At 40.6% G+C, this 18,243-nt stretch overlaps 1 protein-coding gene across 1 annotated transcript; it reads left to right on the top strand.

Annotated features, from left to right (window-relative positions):
- Positions 1 to 680: 680 nt before the first annotated feature.
- Positions 681 to 17,910, top strand: LOC106513517 (chondroitin sulfate proteoglycan 4). Its single transcript, XM_014002384.1, has 22 exons — positions 681 to 911; positions 3,183 to 3,346; positions 3,990 to 5,072; positions 5,150 to 5,557; positions 5,635 to 5,756; positions 6,789 to 6,897; positions 7,099 to 8,427; positions 9,723 to 9,815; positions 10,096 to 10,593; positions 10,741 to 10,875; positions 11,579 to 11,776; positions 11,906 to 12,088; positions 12,354 to 12,530; positions 12,784 to 12,982; positions 13,066 to 13,197; positions 14,205 to 14,380; positions 14,572 to 14,767; positions 14,864 to 15,035; positions 15,183 to 15,579; positions 15,667 to 15,819; positions 15,940 to 16,521; positions 16,637 to 17,910. Exons 1-22 carry the CDS (start codon positions 851 to 853, stop codon positions 17,741 to 17,743), a joined length of 7,674 nt encoding a protein of 2,557 aa, XP_013857838.1. The 5' UTR covers positions 681 to 850; the 3' UTR covers positions 17,744 to 17,910.
- The last annotated feature ends 333 nt before the right edge of the window (positions 17,911 to 18,243 follow it).

Here is an 18,243-nt window from a genome sequence, read left to right as displayed (position 1 = left end):
CAGAATTGCGTCCAGTTTCTTTTATTACAACTGTGAAAAAAAAAAAAAGGTTATTAGCAGATTAACTGATGTAACAACTGTAGAAAAGACCTGACTCATGAAGACAGGAGCAACGCAAACTGTTAATTTGGGAAAAATAAAATCTGGGTCATATTTTTGTCAGGTAGTGATAATAAACTAGAATGATTAAAAGCAAAGCAAATAAAACACACGAATGTCTGACAGACTAAATACCACCCAATGCATACAGGATATAAGTTTTTATCGATCATAGAGGAGAAATCATAAAAAAAATTGTAAAATAAAATGCTTGTGTGGAAGCATGCATGATGTCATCAGTGCTAAATAAAACACAGATTTATAAAATGATCATGTTCAACCTAAAAATACCAAAAAATACCAGTAAAACACAATCAATTAAAATGTGAGACTTCTTAATTTAAAAAAAAGAAAGACAGAAAAAAGTACACTCCCACAGATAGGACTACAGGGACACTGGGTCACCATGTTGCCAAGCCTCATTTGTGTCTTCAACCCTCCTCTCAGTCCTTCTCTGTAAGCGCGTTGACACTTCCCCCTTGTGTCCCAGTTTGGTACTGCACCCGCAGGCAGGATTTGATGGGCGGAGCTGAAGGCGGAGCTACACGCTCTGCTCTGCCCCCACAAACCAGACTCAGGTAGATGTTTTCAAAACTGATTCCTGCTCTGCATCAAACTAAACACAAAGTGTTTGGAAGTTGCAGTTTGAGGGGATGCAGAGCCTGCACCGTGCTGGGAACGAGCTGCAGAACCGAGCAGCCAGATGTTGCTCTCAGTCTCAGCTGATTAGATAATAAGAGCCTCATCAACAATGGGAAGGTTTTTGGCTGATCTGCTCATTCTCCTGCTGATTTCTGGCCACGTTTATGGAGGTAAGACGCAGGGAGAGAGAGAAAAACACTGATTTTCCTAACGTGATACTGAAAAAGCTGTATTTTATTAAATTTGTCATTCAGATTTTTTGTCCTAAAGTTAACTGAATTAAAATTTGCTACAAGATAAAGGTAATATAGATGATAATGATACCTGACAGCTAGAGTTAGTGTTTTAATCCAGTCTCATATTGTGGACATATGGCAGCATGCTGGATTATAAACTTTGACATGTTTTGACATAGTGAGGAGTTTAGTTGAGATGATGCTGTGCTGTTTGTCTAATCTGTCTTGGGACAACTCCTTTCCTTCTGCCACATAAATAAGTTAGCATCAACAAGATCATTCTGCACTTCTTGCTGCTCAACAGTTTATTATTATTATTATTATTATTATTATTGCACAGACAAAAAGCTTTTATATTTTGGTTTGGACAGGAACTCTGTGAGTTCCAGATTTCAGTTTGTTCAAACACAGCAAAAGTTGCTGCTTTAATAAATAAAACAATAAAAATTCTCTCGCACAGTTGTGCACATCTCTTTGTATGCAACTAGCGCGCACCCTCATTCAAGGTGTTTGAGAGTAGGAAGATTACTAATAATCCACTGTTCTGATATCAGAGACAGATTAGGACACTTATAATGACCAGGGGTTTATGGGCTTTATGAAGAGCAGCATGCTGGGCCAGCCTGCTGACTGAGTGCTTCTCACTGGACCAGACTTATCACACATAATAACACGTTTATTACCCAACTTAAACACTTTCTGACACTAACCAGAAATAGGAAGTGAGCATTAGGCTAAATAAATCAAATTAAAAAATTCTCAGAATGAAAAAAAAATGGTTCTTGTGCTGGCAAGAAAACAGAAAAATAAATGGAATTCAAAATTTATATATATATATATATATATATAGGTTATATAGGTTTTCAAAATTTAAAACATGCAAAATAAATTTGTTGTGTTTTGTTTTGTTGGTGCACAATGCCAAACACAAAACCATTAATATGCAATTAAATTATTGTCAATGCAAATATAGTAAACAAATCCTATACTTAGAATTGAAAACTGTAGCATGGGATGTTTTTTMCTGAATATAAAAGTCTGGTTTGTGTCAAATAGGAACAAAATGGTCCTTGTTGTGAAACAGCTCATGTAAACAAAAAAAAAAAATCATAAATAATCAATCAAAATTCTTGGCTTTGTTTCCATCTCCAGTTTAATTACAAAGCTGATTAGAATATAGTCAGTTCTTGTTTTTTTACTTCRTAATTTGAGCTCTTTAATTGCTTTGTTGTATTTACTGCAGCTGCGAATGGCTGTGCCTTTTGTTTCTGAGAGTTATTAATATCACCAATAAACAACGCAGACACACACAGAGGGATCTCTCTGACCTCTATTGGCTGTYTGTTTCCACAAATGGACCCTGGTTCTGACAGAGTGCTCCATTATCATTGTTTTGTAGGCCAAATCAATGGAAATAAAGACAGCTTTACTTTTTTATTATACACACTTAATGGAAGGTATYTTGGCTTCACTAAATGCAAGTACATGCCACAGATTTTCCACTTCTGTCAAAACTGAGAATAACACATAGATGTGTTTGCTTCGCATTTGGTGCTTATTGTTTTAATCATTAGGGATAATAAAGATTTTGATGCAATAGTACAAACAGGTTCAGACTTCAGTGCAACTTGTTTTGACAATAAATGACATGTTAGCTTATTAAAGATAATAGCTATCTAACCTGATGAATGTTAGCGTGTGTTAGCATTAGCTCAAGCTGTGCCAATAAACCTTATAAAAACACACAAGTTTCCATTGCCATAATGAATAAGATATTTTTTAATGCATATTGGAAATAGGATTTTACAGCTCTAATGTGCACAATGAAAAGCAGCAACAAGTGTATTGATGTTACATTTTGTAACACTAAAAGGTCAAGTTGTGTCGGTCCAAACAGTGAAGTCTAATGAACTTTGGGAGCCATTAGCAGTCATTAATTGAATTCCAATAAAAGCTACAGAGTGCAAAATAGACATGACATTGACGAATCAGTCACATCAAATTAACAAATCAGCAAATTAATGAGTGGTCAAGATTATATAACAAAACCACAAATCCACAATTAAAAACATTAATTCTGCAGAACTTTAGCTTCTTGCTAAAAGCAGACAGACATTTTTATCATTTTAATGAACATGTGYGTTTCTTTATCTTGCCACACCTTAGGTTTAACGTTTTCCTCTATGTTCCTTTTCCGTTTTGCAGTTTCCTTCTACGGCAATAGCTACATCCACCTGCAGACAGTAGAGAAGTCCATTCAGACGTTAATCCATGTACGATTTCAAACCTCCAGCCAGTCCGGGCTGCTGTTTTTAGCTGCAGGAAGCAGAGACTTTTGGCTTTTGGAGCTGATCTCTGGACGTCTGCAGGTAAGACTGGATAAATTAGGTCACATCAAAAGTAGCTTGTATGTAAACAGGAAAAAGAGAGGCATTACTTTTTTTGTTTTGTTTTGTTTCYGTTAAATACAATTCATTTAAGTGTTAAATTAAGTGTTCACCTGAAACTCCTCAGACTGAAGAAGTCTGTTGGAGGAGAGACGAAATGTTTTATTAAAGAAGAAACCGTCCAGAGGACACACTTATTTTTTCTTTTTGATTTTTCTACCTGGATTACTGAGATGCATCGGGACATTTAAGTGTTAGTTTTATGACTAGAGCAGTTAGAGCCACCCAGAAGGAATGCTTCACACATTCAAGGAAAGAGAAAAAAAAATGCCTTGGGGACACGGCAGCCAAACATTTCGGGTGAGATATGTTGGTTTTTACAATCCAGAGTCGAGTCAGAAAGAAGGCATGCAACACGGTGTCAGATTGCTCGACTAAAGCGAAAAGTAACCCCCCTGGCATTGGCTTCGATTTACGGCAAGTTCCTTCATGACTGAGGTTGAGGAAGACAACCGCATTTGTGTTGATTCTTTTGTAATATTTTATCTAGAACTTGTCACCGATGTAAGGGCACTGATCTTCATCTTTTGCCTTTTTCCTCCTCGTCTCCACCCTCACACCTCAGGTACACCTGAACCTGGGCTCCGGAGAGCGTTTCCTGCGCTCAGAAAAGGGCATCCATCTGAATGATCTCACGTGGCACACTGTGGATCTTAACCACACGCACCACAGCATCAACATGACAGTGGACCGGACCTCTCACACAAACCTTCGYATGCCAGGACCAGATCTGGAGCTCAGCGTTGAGGACGGACTCCTCGTTGGTGGGACAGCTGGACTGAACCGTCCCTACCTTCGAACTGTTTCGGCTGGGTTTAGAGGTTGCATGGATGAAGTTGTCTTCAATGAGCACAACCTACTCTCTAGTCTCAAGCAGAAATTTGGACACAGAAGCATCCATGAGGTGTCGCTGGGTTGCAGTACACAGTTTTCGGCAACAGAAGAAGATCCTGTGAATTTTTTCAGCTCTGAAGCCTTTATTTTGCTCCCACAATGGGAGGTACTCCAAGAGGGAACTTTTGAGTGTGAACTGTACCCTTCCACAGAAGAAGGAGGAGGCATGYTTTTGTATAGTTTTGGAAGTGAAGGAGGGTTTGTAGCCATRGAGACAAGAGACGATCACCTAGTGGCTTCAGTTGGAAATGGAAGAGGGGGTAAAACGGAGCTGCATTCCTTGACACGTTTCTACAGCAACCCYTCCTGGTACACCATCCAGCTGCACTTGCTGCCCCACAGCATCCAGTTGAAGGTAGGTAAGGAAATGGTGAAGGCCAGCCTGAGTCAGGAGCTTCAGGACATTCAACTCAAGGGGCCCTTTTTTCTTGGAGGACTAAACGGCGATGCTCTGGAAAAAGCAGGACTGCCTTCTGTTCCAGCAAAAGGAAGAGAAGGCTCGTTCAAAGGCTGCCTCAGAAACATTAGAGTGAACTCTCAAAAAACTGGCTTACCTCATGCCATAGTCACCAAAGACATTACTGTGGGCTGTAACGTAGGGCAAGCTCCCAGGACAGGGATTACCTTAAACCCAACAGATCCTCCTGAGTTTGATGTGGCGACCACACAGGAAATCAACCAGAARCTTTTACAGATCCGAAAGCTGGAGGTAGCTGAGGGAGGCCACGCCCTGCTCGATRCCAAACACTTGAAGGTAAACCCTTTGATGTTTTGCTTTCATGTCTGTCGGAGTTGTCTTGTGTAGCGTTTGACATTCGTCTCTGCTTGCAGGTGAATTTGGATTTTCATGGACTTGGCATCTCTCCATCGCAGTTCATGTTCCGCATTGAGGAGCATCCGGTTCACGGCAGGCTCCGGCTGAACCTCGGAGCAAATCCAGATAGGTTGCCTGATGAAAAGCAAGAGAGGAATATCACAACAGATGAAGAGAGAAAGGAGTGGACATTCAGTGCACTGGACTTGAGACAGGGCCGTGTTTTATACGTTCACAGTGGTTCCGAGGACCAGAATGACTCTTTTACATTTTCAGTTTTCTCCAAATATAAGGAGCTTCCAGTCTTTCTGAGGAACAATCGTCTACATCGGTTTGACATCAGCATAAGTCCTGTTAACGATGCTCCTGTACTCAGTTTGCCACACGGAAACCTTTTTACTCTGCTGGAGAAGTCCAAACGAAAGGTATGTGTGAATGAAACAAATGTTTATGTTTATTCAACAGAAAAAAATCAAAACCAATGTATTTATAATGATCTCAGTTGACAACAGATGTGCTGAGTGTGTCAGACCCAGACAGCAGTCCTGAAGAGCTGCTGTTTAGCTCCATGGGCAACCTCAACGCTCAAGCTGGGTACCTCGAGCACCATGATTACCCTGGCAGGTGGGTGCTGTGAATGATGCAACCATGAATGGTCTTTGAAAATCGTTTTAGAGAGCTTTATGGTACCGTTAAATTGTACTGGGGGCCAAATGAGAAACTGGAGTTATGTTGGAGAGCCGAAAACAGAATTGTATTAATTCTGCTTATTATTCCATTTTCCCCCTCACCCATTATAAAGAGCAGTAGATTATACAGWATATTTTGATTAGCTTCTACAAGTAATTAGGACAAGGACATTTATAAAAATATARGAAAATGTGATGTAGGTGTTATGAATGGCTTGGAAAGAATGAATCCAGGGTGCAGGCAGCTTCCAAAAGGACAAAAAAGATTTATTAAACAAAAATTTCTGACTGGACAGCTCAAAAACTAACTTGGCGAGGCAAAGGCAAAGGCAAAGGCAAAGGCAAAGGCAAAGGCAAAGGCAAAGGCAAGGCAAGGCAAGGCAAGAAACATACAGGCTGAGAACAGCACAATGATCAGACAGGGAAGTGAAGACAAGACGGAGAATATAAAGGTGAGACTAACGCGCACAAACAGGAAACACCTGGGAGAGAAACATGAGGAGCAGGTAAGAGTGGGCGGGGCTGGAGCAAAGGCAAACAGGAGGAAGAAAACAGATGACAAGACTGAAACTAAAATAAAACATTAATACAGACAACAATCATAACAGTAGGTGCTAAAAGAAAATATTTCCTATACAAACAGTAAAAACAAAAACAATCACAACATTGTTTCATTTTATTTTTAACATGTCAATCTTCATAAACAAATACAAAAACTTTTGCAATATGGTATCAAATTGATACAAAAAGCAATAAGTTATTTTAATGCTTTTTAGTTCAGTTTGCTTATTCAGTCTGTCTTCTTGGGCTGAACCGACAACTTCTGTTCACAGTGTTTTTTTGTTTTTCTTTGGGAGGTTCATTGGCGGGCCGGACAGAAGTCACCCGCGGGCTGTAAGGCCTCTAGTTGCCCACCCGTACGTTAGACAGAAACGTGACAAATAACATGAAGGTGTCTCCTTTCCAGGGTCATCAACTTGTTCTCTCTAAATGATCTACAGGAGGGTAAGATCAGCTTTGTCCACACGGGAGTCTCTGCCTCACGGCTGGCACTTAGGGTCAGTGATGGACAAAGGGTAAGTCAGACACAGACTTAAACACAGAAATATACCCAGTACAGAGAAACATATATCCCTTTCAAACAGGTTATCTCTTTAGAGTCAGATTTCTTTTTTCTCCTCATTTCATTAATTTGATCTCCATCTATGTTTTTCCAATTCTTTCTTTCGTTTGTTTTCACCTACATGTGTTGTATCTTCTCTGTTGTATTTTCCCAGGTGAGCAACACAGTAGTTTTAAGGATTATGGCGGTAAAACTCGAATACCGACTGGTGAATAATACTGGACTAGAGGTGAACCAAGGCGAAGCTTCCATCATTACCACTGGCCACCTTGCAGTACGAGTTAATGTGGCCGATAACACTGTTGACATCTGGTATGATGTCACAGAGTTGCCAAAATATGGCGAGATTCAAAGGTTACACTCAAGCGGCGGCTGGAAATCAACTACCTTCTTCTCACAGAAACTTCTAGAACGAGAAAAGATTCGATACGTCAGCACCTACCGTGGCATCCAGACTCAGACCAACATCACGGATTACTTCAAATGTAGGATTATCATTAACTCCCAGGCCAAAGAGGAGGTTTTATTCCCTGTAGAGATACGGTGGATCCAGTTAAAGTTAACACGGAGCAAGATGGAAGTCAATGGCCTTGAGACTGCTGTTCTAACTCCTGAAGACCTGCATGTGATTGCTAAGGTTGTTAAACTCAGTGAGAGCGAGATCTTCTTCAGGCTTCTGATGGTACCAAAGAAAGGGCAACTGTTCCTCAACCGAAAGGTCCTGCCCAGGAATTCAACCTTCAGCCAGAAGAACATCACAGATGGTTTGGTGAAGTACGAGCTCTTCGACAGGCTGCACGATGACACAAGAGACTCCTTCAGCTTTCAGGTGTTTTCACTGCACGCTGCATCAACACCGTACGACTTCAGAATCAACATCAAAGCTGAGTCAACCGCCATCACCATCGTAAACAAAGGTCTTTCAGTCCTGGAAGGAGCAAGCAAAGTAATTACTAAAGACGCTTTGTTCGGCCACACAGCGAGCAATCGAGAGGTTTATTACAATGTTACGCTGAATCCAAAATATGGACACATAAGGAAGATCAACTTGTCCAACTCAACGTCCATCAATGACAACATTGTGACGTTCACAAATCAAGACATCATGGAGGAGCGGATCATGTACGTTCATGACGACAGCGAGACCAAGCAGGATTTCTTCAGGTTTCAAATTATTGTTCTGAAACCACACAAACACACAAACAAGAAGGAGGACAGAACCACAGAGGAGCAGATCTTTAATATCTCTGTGCAGCTCGTCAACGACCAGAGGCCTGTTAGGGTTGTGGATAAAATTTTCCATGTGGCCCGCGATGGACAAAGGCTGGTGACATTAAATGATCTCCGTTACCGTGATGATGACTCAGATTTTGAGGACAGCTGGCTGGTCTACACACGGAGGGGGATACCAATGGGGGAGTTGGTGCTGGCCAGCGATCCCAGTCACAGGCTGTTTGAGTTCACACAGCGTGACATCGAGCAGGTCAGCATTTATTAATTAAATGTGAAGAAATGTAATCAGCTGATGTGTGGATTTAGTAAATTTGGGTAAGCAAATTCCACCATCATACAGAAGACACTGGTTGCAGAGGGATTTTGTGTAGATTCAGGTTAGATTGAATTCCTGAATACACAAGTTTACACAAGTTTGATTTGTACTTAAAAATGCATGCAAAATTTAATACCATTAAAATGCTTCAAAGCATTCACACTATTTAAACCATTTTTTTCTTCCGTACATTTTTTTGGCATCTAACTTGTTCCACGATTATTTTTTTGCTATTTCAACAATTCATATATCAAAATGTTCAGATCATTTGTGTGAGGGGTGCTATTTTGGTATTTTAGCTTTTTTTTAGCTGTTTCACTTTTTTAACCACATTTTTCCATTGAAAATGAATGAAGTTTTTTTCAACATCCTTAAAATCCTTTAAAATGTTTACAGCACCTTACACATTTTGTTCTGCTTATGCTCTTTTTCACGTTCTTGTGCTAATTTTAGCTACTTTTTTCGCCCATTTCAGCTAAAAGTATGCTACTTTCCACTATTCTGCTTTTGTTCTACTTTTTGTTCTACTTTGTGCTATTTATGCTTCTTACAGATGATTTCTGCTATATCCAGCTATCTGCTGAAATTTTAGCTAATGTTTAGCTGCTATTAGCAAACTTGTGCTCCTTATGCTTCCTTGTGCTGATAAAAAAAAATTCCAGCTATTTTTTGGCTGTTTTATTGAAAATTTAAGCAGTTTTAGCCATTTTGCTACAAATGATCACTTTTTTGTACTTATATGGATTTTTTTTGCTAGTTTTACAATTTTTTACAACACTTTCTCTATCTGGGTGCTAAATTCAAATTGTCGCTGCTTCCTTTAGCTTATTTTATGCTAAGTTTAGCTGTTTTATATTACTTTAGGTATAGATCTGCTTCTTTCTATTATTCTTCAGCTTTTTTCTACTTTTTCTGCCTTTTTTCTGCTACCTAGTGCTATTTATGTTTCTTACAGATGTTTTCAGCTATATTCAGCTATTTTAGCTATTAGCTTTTAGCTGTTTTCTGTTTTCAACTAGATTTGGGCTCCTTTTTACTGTTTTTCAGCAAAGTTAGGCTTTATTGCTTCTTTCAGCTTTTCAAAGTTAGCTCACATTAACAATTCTTATGAAATATTTTCAGCTCAATTTCAGCAGCTGTTTTTAGCATGAAGCATGCACACTAGCATTTTCGCAGGAAATGCAATTTCTCTAGTTATTTATTACTTATTCTTTGCTTCTTCCCTCCAGAATAAAGTGCTGTTTGTCCACAGCGGAGTGAGTTTAGGACGTTTTGTTCTTTTCGTAACAGATGGAAAGCATTATGTTTCAGCTTTACTGGAGGTAAATATATTTTAAATCTGTATTTCATTGTATTTTTTCACACCATAATCGTTACAATCTAAGGCATTCTGATATGTAGTGAGAGTAGGGAGKAGGTGGAAGAGAGCCTGGAGAAGTAGAGGTGTGCTCTGATGAGAAGAGAACCAAAGGTTTAATAGAAGCAAYACKGAATCCATGTTGTGTGTGTGAATGAGAGAAAGACAGGTGTAACAATGAAGCTGAAAGGCYTAGAGGTAATTTCCTCCTTTTTGATTYGTTTGATTGATTTGGGTTGGCACAGGTGTTGGCACAGGATCCCTATCTGCAGGTGGAGAACAGCACAGGTTTGATGGTCCAACAGGGCGGGATTGCATCCCTGACTTCTGCTAACCTCAGTGTCACCAGCAACCTCGACATCCGAGACCCCCAGGAGGTSACGTTTGAGGTCTTTATTCCACCTAAACACGGCGTGCTCTGCTTTAACGARGGACAGAGGGAGGCCATAATAGGAACAGATGCCATTTCAGTGTTCACCCAGGGGGACCTGGTGGCGGGGCGCCTGGCGTACCATCACAGCGGAAACAACGAGCTGTTGGATGTTTTCAATGTAACAGCGAGAGCGAGAGAAAGGAGCACAGAACGGCGGACAGAAAGAGGCAGGAGGGAAGTGCATCTGGATATTGGAGTYCCTGTAAAGATTTACCTGGAGAGTCATCAGAGACCTCCAACTGTCAAAAGCAACCACCCAGTTGTGGTGGGACAGGGACAGAATGTCTCAATAACAAGGGGACATTTAGAGGTAAGACAGAGGGTTTCTAAGACTGCAAATATTTTGTTCTGTGATCACCAAATTTCTTGAAATGTTCCGCTCATTTATGTCACACATTATTGCACCAAGATGTGTGATCTGATTTTTCTTTCTTTAAAAACTTTTTTTTTCCTGCAGGTGGTGCACAAGGACAARCTACCCTCAGAGATGATATTTACTGTCATCAAATCTCCTGCAGCAGGCATGATTTTTAAATTATCCACTGGCAAAAAGAATCATCATGTAAAAGGAGAAAAGCAGCACCTACATAAGGTAAATCTACTACAGAGCTGCTTTTTGACAAGTTTAAAATGTGAAGAAAAGTCTTGCTTCCAAAATGAAGTTAACATTTTTCAYCTTTTATTGCATTGATGTTTTGTAATTGGCCGCATGATGGTGCTGTACTAACAGTTTAAAAAATATTTAATTCGTTTATCAGTCAATCATTAGACAAGTTTAATTAAAGGATCTAAAGGTTTTTGACCATTTAACAGCAAAACATTGGATTTCCTGACTACACAGGTGCTGATTTAAAAAAAATATATTATTTTGTTTGTTACACATTTTTATCGCTTGTACCATTGGTGAATTTCCACAAATTGCAGTACTATTATCCATGTATCCATCCATTATCTTAACCCACTTCCTTATTTTAGGGTAATCATGGGGATCACTGGGGCCTATATTCTGTGTGGTTTAAAGTTGTGTACTTTAGCTAGATTTACTTGCAAACTGATGAGGCTTCCTCATATAAATATAAAAGAAGTTTTTCATAAAATGTAAGAAAAGCTAACTTATACCCTTAAAACTAGAACAAATTTATTTTTCTCAAAGACAAAAGCTTTTTTAGATTTTGACCATGTCGACTTCTTTGCCCATCTGATAAAAAATATCCAAAGCTGGACCCTAGTAGCATTTAATAACCCAATAATTCACATAGAGATAATCCTTGATTTTTATTTTATTTTTTATCCAGTCCTCTGTCCCGGGTAGTAAGGAGCAGCCTTTAACTTCTTTCACCCAAGAGGATCTCAACCAGGGATTGATCATCTATGACCATCAGGCTGCAGTGTTCTCTAATGACTCTGTTCTGTTGGAGGCAACCAATGGGGTCACAAAGGTTGGACCCATCATGCTGCTGATTGATATCATACCAATCCTCCTTCCTTTACAGGTACCAAACGTTGAAACAGATGCTTATAACTAATTATTTCTTACTCTAAAAACATAGGCCAATTTGATTTTTAAACTGTAACGACCCCAAAACTGTACTGTCATTTAGTTCTTTCTTCTGCCCATTCAGGTGTCTAATTTGGTCCTTGACGAGGGGACGTCCCAGCCTCTCACTTCTAAGGTCATCAAGGTTGCAAGTCATCACTTCTCAGGGATGAATTTCTTGTACCAAGTAATCATTCCACCAAGATTTGGACACTTGGAGCACAGCCGGATTCCAGGGATGCCGATCAATGCTTTCACTCACACTGAGGTTTGACTGAGCACAGGAAACACACGTCTATAAACAACCTTTATGTCTACATCTAACATGTATTTTGGTTCAAGATGTTTGCTTGTCATAGAACTGTTAAAGATTGTTAGCATTTGAAACAGATGCATGAGTGTAGTATGACCAGCTTTATACAGTGACAAATCTAAACATGCATGATAAAACACCTTTCTCTATAAGAAAATATCCATCAATATTGAGCAAAAATAATTTGCAACATTATTTTTTGTCCAACATTTGGTTCCAGGTAGAGCATGAGTACATCTCTTATGTCCATGATGGCAGTGAGACACTGAGGGACAACTTCACCATTGTGGCCAACCAGACAGAAATAAAGAAGCACAGCCTGCCGTGTACCATTTACATCATTGTTACACCAGTCAATGATGAGACTCCTGTTGTCACAACCAATCAAGGCCTGAAGGTTAGAAATATCCCCCCAATAAATTACTATCAGCTGTTGTTGATATGAAGTTTGTATCTAAGAAGGTTCAGTGTTCAGCCTGAGTTATGCTCCACACTTAATGGGTGGTCTGTTTATCATTTTGTTGCTTTACCACCCAGATAAACAAAATATGTGTGGCATCACGCATTCTTTCTTTGGGACATGCTTATTCTAAATGTACGTTTGAAGAAAATCACTGTGTGGATTCCAGCCTGTCCTTTTTGTTCTTCAGATGTGGATGGGTTCAGTAACGGAGATAACCACGAATGAACTTAGTGCAGAAGACACTGACACTCCACCTGAGGGGCTGGAATTCATTATCACACCTCCCAGCAATGGGTACTTGGCTCTGAAGAGTGCCCCCTCCCGTCACATCCTGAACTTCACCCAAACTCACATCCAAAGCAGACAGCTGGTGTTTGTACACAATGGTACGCATATGGTGGTGTCTGTGTCAGCGGGATCCTTTTACTAACATGTGCGTTTGTTAAATCATGTCCTTTCTTCTGCACAGGTCCATTATCAGGTGGTTTTCACTTTCAGGTCAATGACGGAGTGAACGTTGCTCCTCGTCAGATCTTCAGCACAACTGCTCATGCTTTGGTTCTCACCATGCAGAGGAACCACCCCATGGAGGTCTATCCAGGTATACCACCCTCAGATTCTATAATTCACTACTCAATAAACAGTTTAGTCAAACCAATGAATGAGGGCTTTTTAATGATGGTCTTTGGAAGATCCGCTGAGACATCCGATGTAGATGTTGGTTCATTGACCCAGTACATCAGGCCAACTGTTACAAACTTAGGGGTAAAAGTTGATCCTTGAAAGTTAGAAAATCACATCTGAGCAGTGGTTAAATCAAGCTTTTACTTTTTGAGGAAGCTGGTTAAAGCCAATTCTTTCTCAGCAGCATTTTGAAACAGTAGTGTATGGTATGGTATGGTATGGTATGGTATGGTATGGTATGGTATGGTATGGTATGGTATGGTATGGTATGGTATGGTGAATGGATACAGTTGGAGATTTTTATAAACTGAAAATTCTCAAAAATATACAAAGAATTGTGACTATAACTAGTTATAACTCTATGAAATTAAAAAAAATACATTTTGACAAGAAAAGCCTTTAGCCCCATGCTGGCATTAGTGCCCCTTTTCACCTAAAGTAGCTATTACTCTTTCTGGGAATCGCATAAGATTTTGGAGTGTTTCTGTAGGAAATTGCGCTCGTTCATTCTGTAGAACATTTAAGAGGCACGGCATTGATATTGGATGAGAAGGTCTGATGCCATGTCCTTCTTAAGTTCCTCAATGTGGTTGAGGTCAGAGCCTTGCTTTATGCAATGGGGCATAGTCATGTAAGTAAATAGGAGTTTTTCTCAAATTGTTGCCACAAAGTTAGAAGCATTTCCATCATGTCTCTGTATGCTGAGGTATAAAGGCTTCTTATCACTGGAGATAAGGAACCCAGCTCAAAAACCAACTAAAACACCTGAATTTGCTTGCTGTGAGCACATCTTGACTTATGTATTTGTTTGAAAATGTAGTTTTGAACACTTCTAAAACTTGTACGTTTTACTTGTACAGTTATGATCATTCACTGTCCCCGTCTGGTTTCTCTTTCTCATCGAGTCTTCTGTTCCTCCCATAGGATCTGTGACACCAATCTCAGATCAGGAGCTTCAAGTTGTAACCAACAATGTCAGCAACATCAGAAGAACTCAGTCTGTAATATTTGCTGTAACTTCTCCTCCTAAACTTGGCCGCCTGGTCCGACGAATGCCTGACAACTCTTTCAGAAACATTTCCACATTCACTCAGAGCATGGTAGGAATGTGTGTGTGAAAAGTTAAATAAAAATATTGGCAAGTAACAAAAGTGTAAATATTCAGTGAGAGATAAGTAAGACCCAGGTTTAACTTTGAAAGGGTTAATTGACAAACCCGGAATAATGTTTTAGAAAAGTATATTTTTCTTTTTCCACACTTTTTAATTTTAATTCTTTCACTCTCCCTCAGGTGAATGATGGCATTATCCTTTATGATCAGAACAAGCCGGAGACAGTCGGGTGGTCAGCATCAGACTCTTTTTCTTTCACTGTGACTTCTCCGCCTGCTTTTCTTCCTCCACACACCTTCTCCATTTTAATCTCCTACCAAGCTAATGAGCATCAGGGCAACTCTCAACTCAAGACCAGACTTCTGAACAATGCTGGTACCAGTGCTCTTTCAGAATGACAAGCATCTTGTTCCTGGACTAGATGAAGAAAGTTCAGGAGGGCAACATTAACCATCCGTATTGTTCCCTCAGGTGCTGTGGTGAAAGAAGGTGGCAGTGTGACCATTGATCGTTCCAAGCTGGATGCCTCTAATTTGCTGGGAAATGTTCCAGAGTCCCAGAGAAAAGACCACCATGTCATGTATCGAGTGATTTCTCTGCCTCAACATGGAGCTCTGTCTATACGGGAACATAATCTCACCAGGTGCGTAGCTATTCTTTTTTTAAGAAACTGATAAAACAGAAGGCATCACATATAAGCAAGTGATGGAACTTTAAATGCCTGAGAATCATAGCCACAGTCTGGACGATACCAAACATAAATGAGTTTTGAAATCTCTTTTTTTCACAGAAACCAACCAGATTTCTCACAAGCCACCCTGAACAAGTTTGGCATCACATATATCCACGACGACTCAGAAACAATTAACGACAGCTTCACTTTTCGGGCCTGGGTGGCTCCTTTCCACCATTCCACTCCTTCCCGTTTATCGTCTTTGTCTGTTGTGTCCTCGGATTCTTCTTCTTCTACTTTATTTTCCCCTCTCTATTCGGCTTCAGCATCTTCCTTTCCATCACTTGACACCGTTTCTCACCGCCGTGCTGGTAAAGACAGAGTTTCAGTGACAGAGATGTTTAACATCACAGTGACACCTGTCAATGACCATCCACCACTGATCCGAAGCAGAGCACCCAGTATGAAAGTTGTTGTTGGAGAGAGAGTTGTTCTTGGACCGGATAATCTCCAGGTTTGACCCTTTTTTGTTGTGATTGTCTTGGTGGACATTCCTTTTGGAGTTTTTTTTTAGAACAATTTTCCCACCCTAAACATTCAGGTTGAGGACCATGATACACCACCAGAGGAGCTGCACTACCTTGTGATCAGCAAGCCCAACAATGGCTACCTGACATTGGGAGAAAGACTGGAACCAGTCACCTCTTTTACTCAGTATGATGTCAACCATGGCCGACTGCATTTTATACAGCAGGTGAAACCAATTTGAATGCCTCAGGTCATTTGTACAACGTTGCATGTGTGATATACTATAAAACTTTAAGTAGGTCAGTGTGCTGAGGAAACAATCTTTCTTTCCATGTTTTTCTTTCAGGGTGAATCCTCAACAGGAGTTTTTTATTTCAATGTAACCGATGGTCACCACCGTCCGCTCTACAAACTGTTTAGCTTGGAGGTGATTAAACCCACCATATCTATGGTGAACAACACTGGGCTGTCATTAGTTCAAGGCCGCACCGCTGTGGTACTGACTCCCAACCAGCTGGCAGCTCAAACCAATGGCCAAAGACAAGCAAACATCTCCTACACAGTCACCACACACCCACTTCATGGACGTATTGCTATAAACGACCAAGAAGTGATCACCTTCTGCCACGAGGACCTCCAGTTTGGTCACGTTGTTTATCACATGACGGATCTTAGTGCATCAGAGGACAGCTTCAAAATCTCCGTCTCGGCATCATCTCCTGGTGTAGATTATGGAACTTTAACAGGGCAGACAGTGAATGTGACTGTACAGCCTCTGATCTACTTGAGAGAACCAGTTAGAGTTCCAAGTGGTATTGCCGTGAAACTGGGGAAAGCCATGATTGATGCCTCAGAGTTGGCCAGAATCAGCAGAGTCAACCCAGTCTTTGAAGTTCTGTCTCCACCAAAACATGGAAAACTAGTCAAGGTAAAATTGATTGCTGTAAATTTTGGTACAAGATTTCAGTTTAAGTTAGAATAAAATTGTCGTATTATGGCATTGCTGATGCTCTCATTTGCTGTATCCGTGTTCACATATACAGATTACCTACGATGTTGACCAAGCTGCAGAAGTCCTGAAGACTTTTACATTCAGAGATGTCGTGCAAGGCCGAGTTGCCATCGAGGAAACCCTCAGTGACTCCGACAGCCAGCTTCACAATAATAAATCCAGAGTCACAACAGCTCGAGGCAATGCACCTGCCACACCTCTCAATGATTCTTTTACCTTCTTGTTGAAGGCTGGAAATGTCCAGCCGGCAAAGGGAGAACTTCACTTTACCATCTTTCCCCACCGCCAGATGCATCATGGCGTGAAAACTTTGAATAAAGTGGATGGTTCAAGTCATGAACACACAACAACCCATTTCCAAATACACAACAGGACCACTGCAAGAGGTGGACAAGGGGCTGTAACACAGAGTGCGGCCGGGGAAGGTTTGCAACCTCACATTTTGTCACAAAGAAAACAAAAGACCCAGCGTAAGGCAAAGCCTCATAACCGCTTGGGGAACCAAACACAGAGTGGGACTCATGGAGGGAGACTGGGGAGCAGCCCAGAGGCAACAGGAAAGGGGAACGGTCATACCCCACAGCCTCACCCTCTTCCTGTCCCAGAACACATTCCAATAAACCATCCAAACACAGACCTGGTTCATGTTGAGATTCTCCCCCGCCCTGCCTCTGACCCACTTCTTATCATCTTGCCACTGCTAGCTTGTTTGCTTCTCATCATAATCCTTGTGGTTCTGATCCTGGTGTTCCGCCACCGCAAAGAGAAACAGGCCCGGCAGCGGCTGATGCAAGAACTGGCTGCAGTTCAGCCACCCACTGAGGACAGTCCCTACTTGGGACGGCCAGAGCGCAGCATGGCTATGCCAAGTGTTATGGTCACCCCACTGGGCTCTGCAAGTTGCCCAACCTCTCCCAGGGTACCCATGAGTCCTAGGAGGAGTCTGGCTCCTGGAATGACCTTCTGGGGGCCTTTTGAATCAGATTTATCTGGTGGAGATAGACATATTAGAGGCTTTAACAGTAATGAAATAAACAACGTTACTTGTGGTAATTCATCCCCAGTTTCTCCTGCAAGATTTTCCTGGAAATCTCCATCCTCTACTCCACCACTTAAAAACAATCAATACTGGGTTTAGGAAAACATAATTTATACATAAACTGTGCCTTAGAGGTATAATGTCTGAAACTGTCACAACAGGGTTACTGTATTTCTGGTTTTTAGAAACATTGTGGGGCCATGTTAGGCACAGCTAGCATGTACTTTTTGAAAAAAATAAATAAAATATGCAATGTGTGACCTCCAGTTTATATGCATTCATAGCTTTGGTGTGATAAATAAAATTCTGCAAATTCAAGATAAAGTAACAGTTCAACTAGATTCTGTACTAGATATGCTGTTGAGGAAACAGCAAATCAGTTATAAGAAGATTTATATATTTTTTTAACTACTGATGAACAGGAAATTGAAACTTCCGGTAGATAAATGACTGTTTAGTTTGTGTACACTTTAGTTAGATAGGTAATGGCCTAATGTCCTGTTCAGGCTCAAACACAACCACCACCTGCCTCTCTAATACCCCCCGGACCTTGAGCAGAACAAAATACAGAAAAAGAAATGTATAAACTTTCATGATAA

This window comes from Austrofundulus limnaeus, unplaced genomic scaffold (assembly GCF_001266775.1).
Source record: "Austrofundulus limnaeus strain Quisiro unplaced genomic scaffold, Austrofundulus_limnaeus-1.0 Scaffold13, whole genome shotgun sequence".
Taxonomy (NCBI): Eukaryota; Metazoa; Chordata; class Actinopteri; order Cyprinodontiformes; family Rivulidae; genus Austrofundulus; species Austrofundulus limnaeus.
The sequence above is the reverse complement of the archived record's forward strand: the minus strand, read 5'-3'. Positions and strand labels throughout refer to the sequence as shown.